At 40.5% G+C, this 21460-nt stretch overlaps 1 protein-coding gene across 1 annotated transcript in view; it reads right to left on the reverse strand.

The window, feature by feature from the left end:
- Positions 1–21460, reverse strand: part of DNA2 (DNA replication helicase/nuclease 2) — a 545240-nt gene that overhangs the window by 310757 nt on the left and 213023 nt on the right. Inside the window, exon 8 of the mRNA XM_053691839.1 lies at positions 7778–7943. Coding sequence (XP_053547814.1) covers positions 7778–7943 — 166 coding nt within the window. The remainder of the gene's footprint in view (positions 1–7777; positions 7944–21460) is intronic.

A 21460-nucleotide genomic window follows, 5' to 3' on the forward strand; every position in this document is an offset into this window, starting at 1 on the left:
TGGTGCTCATCAATTGATCATTTGATCGCTGTTTGAACTGTAAACTTTTTTCTTACCTGGGGTTCAGTCTTTTTCTAATTTGACTTTGAGGCTCGCGAGCGCACGAAATGCGTTTTTTTATTGCGTCATTCTTGGCGCAAAATTTTTTGGTGTGAAGTTGTGCAAATTTCGTCATTTCCTGCGTCTTTGTTGACGCTAGTTATTTAGGCGCAAAATTGCATTTGTTATGACGCGAGTTGTGTCATTTCCTGGTGTTGGGTTTACGCCAAAAAATTTCACTTCTTTTTGCGTAATGCGTCATTCTTGGCGCCAAATTTTAGTTATTTTACCCCTCTCCCTCTATTGCTCGCTGTTTTCATGAACTTTGAAAGCTATTATTCCTGCTTTTGTTTTTCTCTACTGAAACTGTTACATTGTGAATATTGAAAGTTTTGCCTAATGTTATTTTTCTGTTACTTTTTGTGAGATGTCTCATTCTGATCCTGACTCTGATGTTACTGTAGAAACTATGATGCCCTGGAACACATTTCTACAAAGCTAAGTGTGTTCTTTTCATTATTAAGCTGTTATTTCTACAGTTCAATTATGTGGCATTTATTAATAATGTTTTATGCTAGTAATGTTTCTACATGTACAATGACATTTACTGTTTTTTACATATTCAGTTCATGTACTTGATTTCATCTGCAAACACATTACATGTTGTTGCTTATATCATAAAAAGGTTATGACTGCTATTATGCCTTTAAGTAAACTTACCAGGTCTTTTCAAAATTGTTAAGTACTAATTAATTTTGTTCTGACAGACAGCATACTTAAGTTTATTCTCCTGATGAAGGTTTCTTTGGCTCACGGATCCTGTATCAGACAGTTTGTTAAAAATTCTCCTTATTTTTCATTTGAACATTTTTTGTTCTTTGTTAAGGACATTTTTTCTGTTTATAGCTTTTAGGAGTCTAGTCCTCCTATTAACTATGCTAATAATCCTTTTCAAATCTGGATTTTAACATTTTTGCTTTAAGGTTTTTCCTATTCAATATACTATCTGTATTATATTCTAGAGAATGGTTATTCTGATTCCCTCTTGGGACTGTACTACTATTTCTATGGAAATTGGTATTTGTTTTCAGGAATCTTTAGAATTTGAATATAACCTTAGTAGAGCATATTCATGTACTGTTTATATTCTAGCTCAGCTTTATCTGTGGCTGACATTACTGTTCTCTCAACCTTTGTTGAACAGTTAGCATAAGCAGTTTCAGATTCTCAAGTATTTAACTCTGTTTATTTACTTTAGATGTATTCATTTAATTAGGTTTACTATATCTATTATGATTTCAAATACATTTTATTATCCCTCTCTTGTTAGGATGATAATTTATTTGATTTCTATTATCTCCACTATTTCTGGAGATTTTAACTTATTTTAAGTTTTTTTCTTCCCCACTTTTAGCCGGTGATGGAAATCAGTTGGTGAATATCCCGAATACAAATGTTTGCTTTAGATTTGTTTCCTGGTAGGGTTAATACAGCCCTTTTGCCTTTGTGGTCATTTTATTGTGTACCATTTATTTGGGTAATAACTGTTTTTATCAGCTGCTAATTTGGTTAACTCCGAGTGTAAGCACTGAAGAAGCGTTTTTTTGTATCTTTCTGTGAGAACGACGCTATATTATTACGAGTTATTAGACTGCATGAAGGTGCGGTTCTCAAACCAGTCCTTCTGGTGGGGGGCAGATTAAAATGTTTTAGGATGAACTCAGTCCAAATTCTATATTATTCTTAGGGTTTGAATAGATTTTTAGAATGAGACCTATGTGAAGAATCTTTCTTTCTAAGTACACTCTGAATTTTTTCCAGAAGTGATTATGCCAGTTCTTTTTGCAGGAACAGGATTTGGGTTTCTATTGAATAAATATATTCTTTGTCCCAAAGAAGAAAGGTTTATTCATCCATCCATTTTTGGATCTGAAGACTTTTTTAAATTGTTTTGTTTGAGTCTCAACTTTTAAGTGGGCGATTATAAGGACTATTATACCTTTTTGTTAAGGTCATTTCATGTCCACTTCATTTTTTCAGGATGTTTATCCTCATATTTTATTTTATTCAGACCACTTGTGGATTCTGAGGTTTTCTTTTTTAAGCTTTACCAATTTGTCGCCTTTCCATTTGGTCTAGCAACAGCTTTATGAATCTTTTCAAAGGTTCTTGGTGCCCTTCTTTCTGTCTTCAGACAGTAGGGTATTATGGTGCTTCCTTATTTGGATGGTATCTTGGTATTAGCTTAAACTTTTCTTTTATTAAAGCCGAACAGTTAGCTCAGCATGCTAATGCACTGTGGGTAAGCTCTGTAGCAACCTTAGGGTTGCAGGTTCGATTTCCGGTGAAGTCCGTTCAGTCTTTCATGCTTCCGAGGTTGATTAAATGAGCAGTGCCTTCAGTCCCTTATGGGTGATTAGACACGCTTTACAAGTACCCAATACATACATATGAAAGAGCAGTATTCAAATATATGGACTTTACTTTTTGCAGAATCCTTCATGAATTAACCAAGTTTTGTTTCTTCAAAGGCATGGTTAGAGGATTTAATTTACCTAAGAGTTTTGTGATTCCTCAGACAAGGTTCACTTCTTTTTGGGTTTCTAGATGGATTCTGTGTTCATGTCTGTCTTTATTGGACATAAGTCAATTGTAAGTGCATTTAGCCTGGCTAACTTGCAGTCTAGAACATTTCTTTCAGTGGCTATGTGCATGAAAGTTTTAGGTCTCATAACTGCAGCATCGGTCGTGGTTCCCTTTGCTAGTTTGTCTCAGATCTTTTTTTGCTTTGCATACTGAATATAGGGTTTGTCTTTAGATATCAAAGTTGATATTTTTAAATCCTAACACTCTACTCTCTCTGTTTTGGTGATTGGTCTATCATCATTTTATTCAGGGGGCCTCCTTTTGTTCGTCCTTCCTGGGACAGTATTCTTAATGGATGCAAGTCTTACAGGTTGGGGAGCTTTCTGAGGGGCTTTTGACAGCACAAGGGGTTTGGAAACTTCAAGAGGTGAGGTTTCCAATTGATATTTTAGAACTCTGTGCTATTTTTTTCAGAGCTCTATCAGGCTTTGCCTCTTTTAGGAGAGAACTTTTTCATTTTTTGCTTTCAGACAGACATTATCACAACTGTGGCATATGTTAATCAACAATAGGGACTCATAGTTCCTTAGCAATTAAGAAGTATCTTGAATACGTTCTTAGATGGAATTCATCTCCTGTCTATTTTCTACGATTTTAGACATTTAGGAGATGGATTATCTCAGCCGTAAGTTTTTACATCCGGGAGAGTGGTGTCTCTATACAGATGTGTTTTCTCAATTTCCCAAGTACCTTTTCAGGTCCAGGGATCCTCAGGTGGAGATGGTGGATGCATTACTAGTGTTTTGGTTTTGCAACCTGACTACATCTTTCCGCCTCTGTTTTTTTCTTCCAAAGGTGATTTCCAAGATCATATTGGAACAGTGCCATGTGTTTCTGATAGCATCAGCATACTCCCACAGGTTTGGTATGTGGATCTTGTTCAGATGTCCAGTTGCCATCCTTCGCTGCTTTCTCTTTGGCCAGCCCTCTTGTTTTAGGGGCTATTTTTCCATCAGGATCTCAAATTTCTAATTTGGGGGTATGGAAATGTATTAGTGTTTAGTCATAGAAGTTTCTCTGACTCAGTTTTTATCGCTATGTTGCAGGCTGATAAGTCTGTTTCAAGGAACATGTATTATCAGGTTTGGAAAACCTATATTTTATAGTGTTCTTCTCATAAATTATCTTGGCATTCTTTTAGAATTCCTAAGATTTTTCAGTTTCTTCAGGTTGGTTTGGATAAGTTTGCCTTCAATTTTTTTTAAAGAGACAAAAATCTGATCTTTCTCTTTGATCTCCTAGATCGACTGTTTAAACTTCCTGATATTCACTGTTTTGTTCAGGCTTTTTGGTTTGTATCAAGCCTGTTCATTTATTAATTTTCCTTTTTTGAGTCTTAATTTAGTTCAAGGATTTTGCAGGCTCTTTCTTTTGAGCCTATATTTTCTTTAAAGATTATCTACTTTCTTGGAAAGTATGGTTTCTTTTGGCTCTCTCTTCTGCTAGAAGAGTTTCTGATTTATCAGCTCTCTCTTTGGTGTCTCCTTATCTGATTTTTTTCATCTAGATAAGTTGTTTTGTCGACTTTTTTTCCTAAGGATGTGCGTTTGAACAACATTTGTGGAAAAATTGTTGTTCTTTCCTTGTTTTCTAATCTTAAAGAATTCTTTGAGAGTTATTTACATCCTTTGGATGTGGTAAGAGCTTGTAATTCTTTATAAAGGTTATTAGGATTTCAATAGACTTCTAAGTCTATTTGTTGTTTTTCTGGTTTCACAAAAGGTTAGAAAGCCTCTGCCATTACTGGCATGCTCGTTTAAGCTTTTGTTTTTCAAGGCTTATTTGGAGGCTGGGTAGGTTCCGCCTCAGAGATTTACAGCTCATTCTGCTAAATTCAGTCGTCATTTCTTGGGCTTTTTCAGAATGAAGCTTAAGATGATCAAATTTGCAAAGCAATGTTTTGTTCTTTGCCTTTTTTTGTTGTTTTTACCATTTTAATGTATTTTGCTTTTTCTAAAGCATTCTTTGGTAAAAAAAAAAAAAGTCATTCAGGCAGCTGTTTCAGTTTGATTCTACTGCTTTTGATTTAATTTTTTTCAAGGAAAACTTAATTATGGTGTGGATTTAATTTCTCAGTGGAAATAGCCGTTTTTATTTTATCCCTCCGTTTCTAGTGACTCGTCTGTGGACTTCCACATCTTGGGTATTTTTATGCCATACGTCACTAGCTCATGGACTCTTGCCAATTACATGAAAGAAAACATAATTTATGTAAGAACTTACCTGATAAATTCATTTCTTTCATATTGGCAAGAGTCCATGATGCCCACCCTTTTTATGGTGGTTATGTTTTTTTTTGTATAAAAGCACAATTATATTTCCAGTTCCTCTTTTTGTATGCTTTTCTACTCCTTATTTTATCACCCCACTACTAGCTATTCGTTAAACTGAATTGTGGGTGTGGTGAGGGGTGTATTTATAGGCATTTGAGGTTTGGGAAACTTTGTCCCCTCCTGGTAGGAATGTATATCCCTCACGTCACTAGCTCATGGACTCTTGCCAATATAAAAAAATAATTTGTCGGGCAAGTTCTTACATAAATTATGTTTTATATCAAATACAGAAGTGAACATATCGGTATAATGATTTATATCAAATAAAGAAGTGAACATACCAGTATAATGATTTATATAAAATACTAAGAGAACATACCGGTTTAATAATTTATATAAAATACAGAAGTGAACATACCAGTAATATGATTTATATAAAATACAGAAGTGAACATACATTTACAGTATCTTACAAAAGTGAGTACATCCCTCACATTTTTGTAAATATTTTATTATATCTTTTCATGTGACAACACTGAAGAACTGACACTCGGCTACAATGTAAAGTAGTGAGTGTACAGCCTGTATTTGCTGTCCCCTCAAAATAACTCAACACTGTTGGCAACAAAAGTGAATACACCTCTAAGTGAAAATGTCCAAATTGGGCCCAATTAGCCATCTTTCCTCCCCGGTGTTATGTGACTTGCTAGTCTTACAAGGTCTCAGGTGTGAATGGGGAGGTGTGTTAAATTTGGTGTTATCGCTCTCACACACTCTCATACTGGTCACTGGAAGTTCAACATGGCACCTCATGGAAAAGAACTCTCTGAGGATCTGAAAAAAAGAATTGTTGCTCGACATAAAGATGGCCTAGGCTATAAGAAGATTGCCAAGACCCTGAAACTGAGCTGCAGCACTGTGGGCAAGACCATACAGCGGTTTCACAGGATATTTTCCACTCAGAACAGGCCTCGCTATGGTCGACCAAAGAAGTTGAGTGCACATGCTCAGCGTCATATCCAGAGGTTGTCTTTGGGAAATAGATGTATATGTGCTAACAGCATAGCTGCAGAGGTTGAAGGGGTGGGGGGGTCAGCCTGTCAGTGCTCAGACCATACGCCGCACACTGAATCAAATTGGTCTGCTTGGCTGTCGTCCCAGAAGGAAGCCTCTTCGAAAGATGATGCACAAGAAAGCCCACAAACCGTTTGCTAAAGTCAAGCAGACTAAGGACATGTATTACTGGAACCATGTTCTGTGGTCCGAAGAGACCAAGATAAACTTATTTGGTTCAGATGGTGTCAAGGGTATGTGGCGGCAACCAGGTGAGGAATACAAAGACAAGTGTGTCTTGCCTACAGTCAAGCATGGTGGTGGGAGTGTCATGGTCTGGGCTTGCATAAGTGCTGCCGGCACTGGGGAGCTACAGTTTATTGAGGGACCATGAATGCCAACATGTACTGTGACATACTGAAGCAGAGCATGATCCCCTCCCTTCAGAGACTGGGTCGCAGGGCAGTATTCCAACATGATAACAACCACAAACACACCTCCAAGACGACCACTGCCTTGCTAAAGAAGCTGAGGGTAAAAGGTAATGGACTGGCCAAGCATGTCTCCAGACCTAAACCCTATTGAGCATCTGTGGAGCATCCTCAAACGGAAGGTGGGGGGGAGCACAAGGTTTCTAACATCCACCAGCTCTGTGATATCATGGAGGAGTGGAAGAGGACTCCAATGGCAATCTGTGAAGCTCTGGTGAATTGCCCAAGAGGATTAAGGCAGTGCTAGAAAATAATGGTGGCCACACAAAATATTAACACTTTGGGCCCAATTTGTACATTTCTACTTAGGGGTGTACTCACTTTTGTTGCCAACGGTTTAGACATTAATGGCTGTGTGTTGTGTTATTTTGAGGGGACAGCAAATTTACACTGTTATACAGGCTGTACACTCACTACTTTACATTGTAGCAAAGTGTCATTTCTTCAGTGTTGTCACATGAAAAGATATAATAAAATATTTACACTGTTATACAGGCTGTACACTCACTACTTTACATTGTAGCAAAGTGTCATTTCTTCAGTGTTGTCACATGAAAAGATATAATAAAATATTTACAAAAATGTGAGAGGTGTGCTCCCTTTTGTGAGATACTGTATATCAAATGACAGAAGTGAACATACCGTTATAACAATTGATATAAAATACTAAGAACATACCGGTATAATTATTTATATCAAATACAAAGAGACTCCTTTCACATGGTTAGCACAATATACCATAGTGAAATTTTAAATTTGAGACAAATGTTCTATACTTGTCCCTTAGTGTGGGGGCAGCTGTTTTCCTGTGACCTGTTAGGACAAAACAGCTGTGCTGTGTATTTTAAACTTTTATTAAAAAAAAAAGGTTGTTTTTGGCTCCATCATTTCTTTAGGATATTATCTAATTATACTTTATATATCCAAATGCAAACTGGAATCCCTGGCTATAGTGCACACTGAGCATCCCACACATTACAGCAAAAGTGTGTGTAAAACTCCCTTGTATTCTTACACCTCTGGCACATTGATGACAGTACAACAACATGTCCGGCGGCACAATACAGTACAACAACATGTCCGGCGGCACAATACAGTACAACAACATGTCCGGCGGCACAATACAGTACAACAACATGTCCGGCGGCACAATACAGTACAACAACATGTCCGGCGGCACAATACAGTACAACAACATATCCGGCGGCACAATACAGTACAACAACATGTCCAGCGGCACAATACAGTACAACGGCGGCACAAACATCAACTTACCTGCTGTAAAGTGCACAGTTGTGTAGTTGAGAGCAGTATTTACATGCTTGTCTGTCTGATATCATGGTTGGTAAAGATGCAAGTTTAATATCTTCCGTTCCCTTGTCTGATCTATGCACAACATTTTTCAAGTAAAAGGATAACTCGTTTCTTATTTTCAAAAGCTCTGTGAAATAAACAGCAACAATAATAAGTCTGTTAATTTTGTTGCTTAAACAAGTTACTAGCACCATGACAGGTGCACAACGCTCAGTAAAGATGGCAGCTAAATCAGGAAATACGTATTCATTCGTCTTATTATATTACAGAGGGTTTACTGCATATCTATTGTTTCCCAGTGCAGGGAGAAAGTCAACTCTTTATACTGCGCAGGTTCATTTGATTTACAGTCTGCGTTTGTATAAGACCACAGAGGTCTTATACAAACGCAGTGCAGGTCATATGAAGCGTTACATGCGTCTCACAGACACTTGGTACTGGGACAAATGCACTTTCTATGCATTTATACAAATATACATCAAATTCAGCATTAACAAAAGCCAGATCATAACGATTATAATTGAAACAGGTGCAATGTGCCATTATTTTAAAGACCATTCCTTTACACTCATATCTAATTTGTGGAGGGGACAATACACCTTGCCAGGCTGTACCCGCTGGGCACTGAGCTACTATGAACACGAGATCAGGTTCACAAATCATTTTACATGGATTCCCAATAAAACAACTGTTACAGGAACGTCAGACATAAAAAACCCATTAACAGGTTTTTGTGCAGAAACTTGAGTGTTTCCACTTAAAGAGATGGTATTTACAAATTTACAGTGTGCAAACATATAGCTAAAAGTATCAGAGTGTATCACAGAAATGAGTAGTTCCATTCACCACTTGCATTTTTGTACTAAGATGCCGATATCAGCATATTTATAATCTCTGGGTACAAGTCATGCTCGTTGGCCTTACCATACCGGCTCCCATGGCACAACTAGGTTTATAACAGACTAAGGGATGAGTCTCAGCTTGAACCTTGGTTAATTTAATCTATTACTCAAGTCACAGCTTACCAGTATTATTTGAGATGTGGTTACAATGATGTAGAATTATAGAAAGCACTTCCTCTTATAAGCCCTGAGAGGTTTCTAAATTTTTTTCCATCTCTGAAGACCAGACAAAATTACAAATTCCTTCTACTTCATACACACATATGCATTATAAGGTTAGTATGCATGGAGACATATTACATACAGTATTATAGGATAACTTTGCCTCATCATTCTCAACGCTGCAAGGCATGCCCTCCTCTTCTTTGCAAGGCCTGCCCTCCAGCCCTCCCGGCAAGGCCTGCCCTCCAGCCCTCCCGGCAAGGCCTGCCCTCCAGCCCTCCCGGCAAGGCCTGCCCTCCAGCCCTCCCGGCAAGGCCTGTCCTCCAGCCCTCCCGGCAAGGCCTGCCCTCCAGCCCTCCCGGCAAGGCCTGCCCTCCAGCCCTCCCGGCAAGGCCTGTCCTCCAGCCCTCCCGGCAAGGCCTGTCCTCCAGCCCTCCCGGCAAGGCCTGTCCTCCAGCCCTCCCGGCAAGGCCTGTCCTCCAGCCCTCCCGGCAAGGCCTGTCCTCCAGCCCTCCCGGCAAGGCCTGTCCTCCAGCCCTCCCGGCAAGGCCTGTCCTCCAGCCCTCCCGGCAAGGCCTGTCCTCCAGCCCTCCCGGCAAGGCCTGTCCTCCAGCCCTCCCGGCAAGGCCTGTCCTCCAGCCCTCCCGGCAAGGCCTGTCCTCCAGCCCTCCCGGCAAGGCCTGTCCTCCAGCCCTCCCGGCAAGGCCTGTCCTCCAGCCCTCCCGGCAAGGCCTGTCCTCCAGCCCTCCCTCCTCCCGGCAAGGCCTGCCCTCCAGCCCTCCCTCCTCCCGGCAAGGCCTGCCCTCCAGCCCTCCCTCCTCCCGGCAAGGCCTGCCCTCCAGCCCTCCATCCTCCCGGCAAGGCCTGCCCTCCAGCCCTCCCTCCTCCTGGCAAGGCCTGCCCTCCTCTCGGCAAAGCCTGCCCTCCAGCCCTCCCTCCTCCCGGCAAAGCCTGCCCTCCAGCCCTCCCTCCTCCCGGCAAGGCCTGCCCTCTCGCCCTACTCCTTGCAGCAATATGTGCCGTCCTTGCTATAAAGGGACTCTTCCTCCTCGCTGTAAGGAGTGCCCTCTTGCTATCCACCACCTTCTTGCTGCAAGGCATGCCCTCTCACCCTCCACCTTGCTGCAAGGCTTGCCCTCTCATTAGCCTTCTCCTTGTTGAATGGAGTGCCCTCTCACCGATTCCTCCATGCAAGGAGTGCCCTCTCACCCGCATCCTCCACCTCACAAGGCATGCCCTCACCACCCATATCTTCTTTGCAAGGAGTGCCCTCTAGCCTGCCTCCTTGTTGCAAGGGGTGCCCTATCACCCTCAATCTTGCTACAAGGCGTGTCTTCTCACCCTTAATCTTGCTGCAAGGCATGCTTTCCCTTCTCCTCGCTGCAAGGTATGCCCTCTTACCACCCTCCTCCTCTCTGAAAGGAGTGCCCCCTCTCCCGCCTTTTCCTCATTGCACGGAGTGCCCACTCACTCGCCTCCTTGCTGCAAGGAGTGCTCTTTCTCGCCCTCCTCCTCGTTGCTGCAAGGCATGCCCTCTAACCACCACCCTCTTTTCTACAAGGAGTGCCCTCTCGCCCGCCTCCTCCTTGTTGTAACTAGGAAGAGGCAGGTGAATGAGCACTCCTTGCAGCGAGGAGGAGGGTGGTGAAAGGGCATGCCTTGCAGCGAGGAGGAGGGTGGTGAAAGGGCATGCCTTGCAGCGAGGAGGAGGGTGGTGAAAGGGCATGCCTTGCAGCGAGGAGGAGGGTGGTGAAAGGGCATGCCTTGCAGCGAGGAGGAGGGTGGTGAAAGGGCATGCCTTGCAGCGAGGAGGAGGGTGGTGAAAGGGCATGCCTTGCAGCGAGGAGGAGGGTGGTGAAAGGGCATGCCTTGCAGCGAGGAGGAGGGTAGTGAAAGGGAATGCCTTGCAGCGAGGAGGAGGGTGGTGAAAGGGCATGCCTTGCAGCGAGGAGGAGGGCGAGTGGACACTTCTTGCAAGGACTGCCCTAAAAAGAACAAACACCTTCTCCTCGCTGCAAAGAGTGCCCTCTCGCCCTCCTTGCTTGTTTCAACAACATAATAGGTAAAACTAGTATGCATAGATACATGAGGGATGACAAGATAGACACACATGAGTATATGCTGGAACTGTGGCGAACGGTGATCTCTGACTTAAGATCTAACACATAGTAAGACACATGGTAATGGGGAATTGTTGTCTCCTGCTGTGTCTGAGGGCTTTGCCCTAGAACCCTTCACTTGAGAGCTCGTTTGCTTTACCTCCCCTCACTAACTTTTCTCTCTCTCCCTCCCTCCCTCTCACTCCCCTATCTTCTCTTATGCTTCCCTTTTCTTTTTTCCTTTTTCTACTTCTACTTCTCCATTAGAATATTCTCGACGTGGTAATGTAGGTAAAATCCACATCGAGTTTACCTTATCTTCTAGTATGCATATAAATGGTAAACTATTCTTGTTATCTTGTTACATGTTTGTGTACATACGCATGGGACCTCGAGTTCATTGGTGGACTCTACACCAAGGGACCTTTTTAAACAGCCAAGCCTTGGGCGATATGATGTCTGGACATAAAACTTTGACTTGGATCAATATGTATATGCCACCATTGTGCACGATGTGCTTGAATCCCATGTATTCAATATCTCCTAATACATGTACTGTTTCTATTATTTCTCAATAAAGCCTTGAAAATGAAAAAACAAAAAACAAAACACTAGTATGCAAAGGTCCCTAATATGCATCATTTGAGTTTTCATAGACAAAAAACATAATTTATGTAAGATCATACCTGATAAATTCATTTCTTTCATGGTGGCAAGAGTCCATGAGCTAGTGATGTATGGGATATGCATTCCTACCAGGAGGGGGCAAAGTTTCCCAAACCTCAAATGCCCCCTCCTGGTAGGAATGTACCAGGAGGGGGCATGTACCTCACTCATACCTCAGCTTAACGTATAGCCAATTTAGTGAGGAGTAAAAGGAGTAAAAGCATAAAAAAGAGCAGGAGAAATAAAGTGCTTTATATAAAAAAAAAAAAAAACCCCACAAAAAAATTGGGTGGGTCTCATGGACTCTTGCCACCATGAAATAAATGAATTTATCAGGTAAGTTCTTACATAAATTGTTTTCTGTCATATAGGTGGCAAGAAGTCCATGAGCTAGTGATGTATGGGATAGTAATACCCAAGATGTGGAAGTCCACAGAAGAGCCACTAGAGAGGGAGGGATAAAATAAAAACAGCTATTTCCACTGAGAAATTAAATCTAAAAAATAACAAATCAAAGGCACTAGAAATCAGACAGCTGCCCGAAGAACCTTTCTACCAAAGGCTGCTCCTGAAGAAGCAAAAACATCAAAATGGTAAAATTTAGTAAATGTATGCAAAGAAGACCAAGTTGCTGCCTTGCAAATTTGATCAACTGAAGCTTCATTCTTGAAAGCCCAAGATGTGGCAACTGATCTAGTAGAATGAGTTGTAATTCGCTGAGGCAGAGACAGCCCCGCCTCCAAATAAGCTTTGTGAATCAAAAGCTTCAACCAAGATGCCAAGGAAATGGCAGAGGCTTTCTGACCTTTTCTGGAACCAGAAAAAATAACAAATAAATAGACTAGAAGTCTTTCTGAAAACCTTTGTAGCATCAACATAATATTTCAAAGCTCTTATCACATCCAAAGAATGAAAAGACCTTTCAAGAGTATTCTTAGGATTAGGACACAAGGAAGGAACAATAATTTCCCTATTGATGTTGTAAGAATTCACAACTTCAGGTAAAAATTTAAACAAAGTCCGCAAAAACATAATTTATCTAAGAACTTACCTGATAAATTAATTTCTTTCATATTAGCAAGAGTCCATGAGCTAGTGACGTATGGGATATACATTCCTACCAGGAGGGGCAAAGTTTCCCAAACCTCAAAATGCCTACAAATACACCCCTCACCACACCCACAAATCAGTTTAACGAATAGCCAAGAAGTGGGGTGATAAGAAAAAAAGTGCGAAAGCATATAAAATAAGGAATTGGAATAATTGTGCTTTATACAAAAAAATCATAACCACCTCAAAAAGGGTGGGCCTCATGGACTCTTGCTAATATGAAAGAAATGAATTTATCAGGTAAGTTCTTACATAAATTATGTTTTCTTTCATGTAATTAGCAAGAGTCCATGAGCTAGTGACGTATGGGATAATGAATACCCAAGATGTGGATCTTCCACGCAAGAGTCACTAGAGAGGGAGGGATAAAATAAAGACAGCCAATTCCGCTGAAAAACAATCCACACCCCAAAACAAAGTTTAAATCTTATAATGAAAATAACTGAAATTATAAGCAAAAGAATCAAACTGAAACAGCTGTCTGAAGTACTTTTCTACCAAAAACTGCTTCAGAAGAAGAAAACACATCAAATTAGTAGAATTTAGTAAAAGTATGCAAAGAAGACCAAGTGGCTGCTTTGCAAATCTGATCAACCGAAGCTTCATTCCTAAATGCCCAGGAAGTAGAGACTGACCTAGTCGAATGAGCTGTAATCCTTTGAGGCGGAGTTCTACCCGACTCGACATAAGCATGATGAATCAAGGACTTTAACCAAGATGCCAAAGTAATGGCAGAAGCCTTCTGACCTTTCCTAGAACCAGAAAAGATAACAAATAGACTAGAAGTCTTTCGGAAATCTTTAGTAGCTTCAACATAATATTTCAAAGCTCTAACTACATCCAAAGAATGCAACGATCTATCCTTAGAGTTCTTAGGATTAGGACACAACGAAGGAACCACAATTTCTCTACTAATGTTGTTAGAATTCACAACCTTAGGTAAAAATTTAAATGAAGTTCGCAAAACTGCCTTATCCTGATGAAAAATCAGAAAAGGAGACTCACAAGAGCAGCAGATAATTCAGAACCTCTTCTAGCAGAAGAGATGGCCAAAAGAAACAAAACTTTCCAAGAAAGTAATTTAATATCCAGCGAATGCATAGGTTCAAACGGAGGAGCTTGAAGAGCCCCCAGAACCAAATTCAAACTCCAAGGAGGAGAAATTGACTTAATGACAGGTTTTATACGAACCAAAGCCTGTACAAAACAATGAATATCAGGAAGATAAGCAATCTTTCTGTGAAAAAGAACAGAAAGAGCAGAGATTTGTCCTTTCAAGGAACTTGCAGACAAACCTTTATCCAAACCATGCTGAAGAAACTGTAAAATTCTAGGGATTCTAAAAGAATGCCAAGAAAAATGATGAGAAGAACACCAAGAAATGTAAGTCTTCCAGACTCGATAATATATCTTCCTAGAAACAGATTTACGAGCCTGTAACATAGTATTAATTACGGAGTCAGAGAAACCTATATGACTGAGAATCAAGCGTTCAATCTCCATACCTTCAAATTTAAGGATTTGAGATCCTGATGGAAAAAAGGACCTTGCGATAGAAGGTCTGGTCTTAACGGAAGAGACCACAGTTGGCAAGTAGCCATCCGGACAAGATCTGCATACCAAAACCTGTGAGGCCATGCTGGAGCCACCAGCAGAACAAACGAACGCTCCTTTAGAATCTTGGAAATCACTCTTGGAAGAACTAGAGGCGGAAAGATATAGGCAGGATGATACTTCCAAGGAAGTGACAATGCATCCACTGCTTCCGCCTGAGGATCCCTGGATCTGGACAGATACCTGGGAAGCTTCTTGTTTAGATGAGAAGCCATCAGATCTATTTCTGGAAATCCCCACATTTGAACAATCTGAAGAAATACCTCTGGGTGAAGAGACCATTCGCCCGGATGTAATGTTTGGCGACTGAGATAATCCGCTTCCCAATTGTCTATACCTGGGATAAGAACCGCAGAAATTAGACAGGAGCTGGATTCCGCCCATACAAGTATTCGAGATACTTCTTTCATAGCCAGAGGACTGTGAGTCCCTCCTTGATGATTGACATATGCCACGGTTGTGACATTGTCTGTCTGAAAACAAATGAACAACTCTCTCTTTAGAAGAGGCCACGACTGAAGAGCTCTGAAAATCGCACGGAGTTCCAAAATGTTGATTGGTAATCTCGCCTCCTGAGATTCCCAAACCCCTTGTGCTGTCAGAGACCCCCATACAGCTCCCCAACCTGTCAGACTTGCATCTGTTGAGATCACAGTCCAGGTCGGAAGAACAAAAGAAGCCCCCTGAACTAAACGATGATGGTCGGTCCACCACGTTAGAGAGTGTCGTACAATCGGTTTTAAAGATATTAATTGTGATATCTTTGTATAATCCCTGCACCACTGGTTCAGCATACAGAGCTGAAGAGGTCGCATGTGAAAACGAGCAAAGGGGATCGCGTCCGATGCAGCAGTCATAAGACCTAGAATTTCCATGCATAAGGCTACCGAAGGGAATGATTGAGACTGAAGGTTTTGACAAGCTGAAACCAAGTTTAGACGTCTCTTGTCCGTCAGTGACAGAGTCATGGACACTGAATCTATCTGGAAACCTAAAAAGGTTACCCTTGTCTGAGGAATCAACGAACACTTTGGTAAATTGATCCTCCAACCATGTTCTCGAAGAAACGATACAAGTCGATTTGTATGAGATTCTGCTAAATGTGAAGACTGAGCAAGTACCAAGATATCGTCCAAATAAGGAAATACCACAATACCCTGTTCTCTGATTACAGATAGAAGGGCACCGAGAACCTTTGTAAAAATCCTTGGAGCTGTTGCTAGGCCAAACGGCAGAGCCACAAACTGGTAATGCTTGTCTAGAAAAGAGAATCCCAGAAACTGATAGTGATCTGGATGAATCGGAATATGCATCTTGTAAATCTATTGTGGACATATAACGCCCTTGCTGAACAAAAGGCAGAATAGTCCTTATAGTTACCATTTTGAATGTTGGTATCCTTACATAACGATTCAATATTTTTAAATCCAGAACTGGTCTGAAGGAATTCTCCTTCTTTGGTACAATGAAGAGATTTGAGTAAAACCCCAACCCCTGTTCCAAAACTGGAACTGGAACAATTACTCCAGCCAACTCTAGATCTGAAACACATTTCAGAAATGCTTGAGCCTTCACTGGATTTATTGGGACACGGGAAAGAAAAAATCTTCTTGCAGGAGGCCTTATCTTGAAGCCTATTCTGTACCCTTGTGAAACAATATTCTGAATCCAAAGATTGTGAATCGAATTGATCAAAATTTCTTTGAAAAAACATAATTTATGTAAGAACTTACCTGATAAATTAATTTCTTTCATATTAGCAAGAGTCCATGAGCTAGTGACGTATGGGATATACATTCCTACCAGGAGGGGCAAAGTTTCCCAAACCTCAAAATGCCTATAAATACACCCCTCACCACACCCACAATTCAGTTTAACGAATAGCCAAGAAGTGGGGTGATAAAAAAGTGCGAAAGCATATAAAATAAGGAATTGGAATAATTGAGCTTTATACAAAAATCATAACCACCACAAAAAAAGGGCGGGCCTCATGGACTCTTGATAATATGAAAGAAATGAATTTATCAGGTAAGTTCTTACATAAATTATGTTTTCTTTCATGTAATTAGCAAGAGTCCATGAGCTAGTGACGTATGGGATAATGATTACCCAAGATGTGGATCTTTCCACGCAAGAGTCACTAGAGAGGGAGGGATAAAATAAAGACAGCCAATTCCTGCTGAAAATAATCCACACCCAAAATAAAGTTTAATGAAAAACATAAGCAGAAGATTCAAACTGAAACCGCTGCCTGAAGTACTTTTCTACCAAAAACTGCTTCAGAAGAAGAAAATACATCAAAATGGTAGAATTTAGTAAAAGTATGCAAAGAGGACCAAGTTGCTGCTTTGCAAATCTGATCAATCGAAGCTTCATTCCTAAACGCCCAGGAAGTAGAAACTGACCTAGTAGAATGAGCTGTAATCCTTTGAGGCGGAGTTTTACCCGACTCAACATAGGCAAGAGGAATTAAAGATTTCAACCAAGATGCCAAAGAAATGGCAGAAGCTTTCTGGCCTTTTCTAGAACCGGAAAAGATAACAAATAAACTAGAAGTCTTTCGGAAAGACTTAGTAGCTTCAACATATTTCAAAGCTCTAACAACATCCAAAGAATGCAATGATTTCTCCTTAGAATTCTTAGGATTAGGACATAATGAAGGAACCACAATATCTCTACTAATGTTGTTAGAATTCACAACTTTAGGTAAAAATTCAAAAGAAGTTCGCAACACTGCCTTATCCTGATTAAAAATAAGAAAAGGAGACTCACAAGAAAGAGCAGATAATTCAGAAACTCTTCTGGCAGAAGAGATTGCCAAAAGGAACAAAACTTTCCAAGAAAGTAATTTAATGTCCAATGAATGCATAGGTTCAAACGGAGGAGCTTGAAGAGCCCCCAGAACCAAATTCAAACTCCAAGGAGGAGAAATTGACTTAATGACAGGTTTTATACGAACCAAAGCCTGTACAAAACAATGAATATCAGGAAGATTAGCAATCTTTCTGTGAAAAAGAACAGAAAGAGCAGAGATTTGTCCTTTCAAGGAACTTGCAGACAAACCTTTATCCAAACCATCCTGAAGAAACTGTAAAATTCTAGGGATTCTAAAAGAATGCCAAGAAAAATGATGAGAAGAACACCAAGAAATGTAAGTCTTCCAGACTCGATAATATATCTTCCTAGAAACAGATTTACGAGCCTGTAACATAGTATTAATTACGGAGTCAGAGAAACCTATATGACTGAGAATCAAGCGTTCAATCTCCATACCTTCAAATTTAAGGATTTGAGATCCTGATGGAAAAAAGGACCTTGCGATAGAAGGTCTGGTCTTAACGGAAGAGACCACAGTTGGCAAGTAGCCATCCGGACAAGATCTGCATACCAAAACCTGTGAGGCCATGCTGGAGCCACCAGCAGAACAAACGAACGCTCCTTTAGAATCTTGGAAATCACTCTTGGAAGAAGAACTAGAGGCGGAAAGATATAAGCAGGATGATACTTCCAAGGAAGTGATAATGCATCCACTGCTTCCGCCTGAGGATCCCGGGATCTGGACAGATACCTGGGAAGTTTCTTGTTTAGATGAGACGCCATCCGATCTATTTCTGGAAGCTCCCACATTTGAACAATCTGAAGAAATACCTCTGGGTGAAGAGACCATTCGCCCGGATGCAACGTTTGGCGACTGAGATAATCCGCTTCCCAATTGTCTATACCTGGGATATGAACCGCAGATATTAGACAGGAGCTGGATTCCGCCCAAACCAGAATTCGAGATACTTCTTTCATAGCCAGAGGACTGTGAGTCCCTCCTTGATGATTGATGTATGCCACAGTAGTGACATTGTCTGTCTGAAAACAAATGAACGATTCTCTCTTCAGAAGAGGCCAAAACTGAAGAGCTCTGAAAATTGCACGGAGTTCCAAAATATTGATCGGTAATCTCACCTCCTGAGATTCCCAAACTCCTTGTGCTGTCAGAGATCCCCACACAGCTCCCCAACCTGTGAGACTTGCATCTGTTGAAATTACAGTCCAGGTCGGAAGCACAAAAGAAGCCCCCTGAATCAAACGATGGTGATCTGTCCACCACGTTAGAGAGTGTCGTACAATCGGTTTTAAAGATATTAATTGAGATATCTTTGTGTAATCCTTGCACCATTGATTCAGCATACAGAGCTGAAGAGGTCGCATGTGAAAACGAGCAAAGGGGATCGCGTCCGATGCAGCAGTCATAAGACCTAGAATTTCCATGCATAAGGCTACTGAAGGGAATGATTGTGACTGAAGGTTTCGACAAGCCGAAATCAATTTTAGACGTCTCTTATCTGTTAAAGACAGAGTCATGGACACTGAATCTATCTGGAAACCCAGAAAGGTTACCCTTGTCTGAGGAATCAATGAACTTTTTGGTGAATTGATCCTCCAACCATGATCTTGAAGAAACAACACAAGTCGATTCGTATGAGATTCTGCTAAATGTAAAGACTTAGCAAGTACCAAGATATCGTCCAAATAAGGAAATACCACAATACCCTGTTCTCTGATTACAGACAGAAGGGCACCGAGAACCTTTGTAAAAATTCTTGGAGCTGTAGCTAGGCCAAACGGCAGAGCCACAAACTGGTAATGCTTGTCCAGAAAAGAGAATCTCAGGAACGGATAATGATCTGGATGAATCGGAATATGCAGATAGGCATCCTGTAAATCTATTGTGGACATATAATGCCCTTGCTGAACAAAAGGCAAGATAGTCCTTACAGTTACCATTTTGAATGTTGGTATCCTTACACAACGATTCAATATTTTTAGATCCAGAACTGGTCTGAAGGAATTCTCCTTCTTTGGTACAATGAAGAGATTTGAATAAAACCCCATCCCCTGTTCTAGAACTGGAACTGGCATAATTACTCCAGTCAACTCTAGATCTGAAACACAATTCAGAAATGCTTGAGCTTTCACTGGATTTACTGGGACACGGGAAAGAATCTCTTTGCAGGAGGTCTCATCTTGAAACCAATTCAGTACCCTTCTGAAACAATGTTCTGAATCCAAAGATTGTGAACAGAATTGATCCAAATTTCTTTGAAAAAACGTAACCTGCCCCCTACCAGCTGAGCTGGAATGAGGGCCGCACCTTCATGTGGACTTAGAAGCAGGCTTTGCCTTTCTAGAAGGCTTGGATTTATTCCAGACTGGAGATGGTTTCCAAACTGAAACTGCTCCTGAGGATGAAGGATCAGGCTTTTGTTCTTTGTTGAAACGAAAGGAACGAAAACGATTATTAGCCCTGTTTTTACCCTTAGATTTTTTATCCTGTGGTAAAAAAGTTCCTTTCCCACCAGTAACAGTTGAGATAATAGAATCCAACTGAGAACCAAATAATTTGTTACCCTGGAAAGAAATGGAAAGTAGAGTTGATTTAGAAGCCATATCAGCATTCCAAGTTTTAAGCCATAAAGCTCTTCTAGCTAGAATAGCTAGAGACATAAACCTGACATCAACTCTGATAATATCAAAGATGGCATCACAGATAAAATTATTAGCATGCTGAAGAAGAATAATAATATTATGAGAATCATGATCTGTTACTTGTTGCGCTAAAGTCTCCAACCAAAAAGTTGAAGCTGCAGCAACATCAGCCAATGATATAGCAGGTCTAAGAAGATTACCTGAACACAGATAAGCTTTTCTTAGAAAGGATTCAATTTTCCTATCTAAAGGATCTTTAAACGAAGTACCATCCGACGTAGGAATAGTAGTACGTTTAGCAAGGGTAGAAATAGCCCCATCGACTTTAGGGATTTTGTCCCAAAATTCTAATCTGTCAGACGGCACAGGATATAATTGCTTAAAACGTTTAGAAGGAGTAAATGAATTACCCAATTTATCCCATTCTCTGGAAATTACTTCAGAAATAGCATTAGGAACAGGAAAAACTTCTGGAATAACCACAGGAGATTTAAATACCTTATCTAAACGTTTAGAATTAGTATCAAGAGGACCAGAATCCTCTATTTCTAAAGCAATTAGTACTTCTTTAAGTAAAGAACGAATAAATTCCATTTTAAATAAATATGAAGATTTATCAGCATCAATCTCTGAGACAGAATCCTCTAAACCAGAAGAGTCATCAGAATCAGAATGATGATGTTCATTTAAAAATTCATCTGTAGAGAGAGAAGTTTTAAAAGATTTTTTATGTTTACTAGAAGGAGAAATAACACACATAGCCTTCTTGATGGATTCAGAAACAAAATCTCTTATGTTATCAGGAACATTCTGCACCTTAGATGTTGAAGGAACTGCAACAGGCAATGGTACATTACTAAAGGAAATATTATCTGCTTTAACAAGTTTGTCATGACAATTAATACAAACAACAGCCGGAGGAATAGCTACCAAAAGTTTACAGCAGATACACTTAGCTTTGGTAGTTCCAGCACTAGACAGCGATTTTCCTGAAGTATCTTCTGACTCAGATGCAACGTGAGACATCTTGCAATATGTAAGAGAAAAAACAACATATAAAGCAAAATTGATCAAATTCCTTAAATGACAGTTTCAGGAATGGGAAAAAATGCCAATAAACAAGCTTCTAGTAACCAGAAGCAAAGAAAAAATGAGACTGAAATAATGTGGAGACAAAAGCGACGCCCATATTTTTTGGCGCCAAATAAGACGCCCACATTATTTGGCGCCTAAATGCTTTTTGGCGCCAAAAATGATGCCACATCCGGAACGCCGACATTTTTGGCGCAAAAGGACGTCAAAAAATGACGCAACTTCCGGCGACACGTATGACGCCGGAAACAGAAAAGATTTTTTGCGCCAAAGAAGTCCACGCCAAGAATGACGCAATAAAATGAAGCATTTTCAGCCCCCGCGAGCCTAACAGCCCACAGGAAAAAAAGTCAAATTTTTAAGGTAAGAAAAATAATTGATTCAAGTGCATTATCCCAAATATGAAACTGACCGTCTAAAAATAAGGAATGTTGAACATCCTGAGTCAAGGCAAATAAATGTTTGAATACATATATTTAGAACTTTATAAATAAAGTGCCCAACCATAGCTAGGAGTGTCA

Source organism: Bombina bombina, chromosome 9 (assembly GCF_027579735.1).
Source record: "Bombina bombina isolate aBomBom1 chromosome 9, aBomBom1.pri, whole genome shotgun sequence".
Taxonomy (NCBI): domain Eukaryota; kingdom Metazoa; phylum Chordata; class Amphibia; order Anura; family Bombinatoridae; genus Bombina; species Bombina bombina.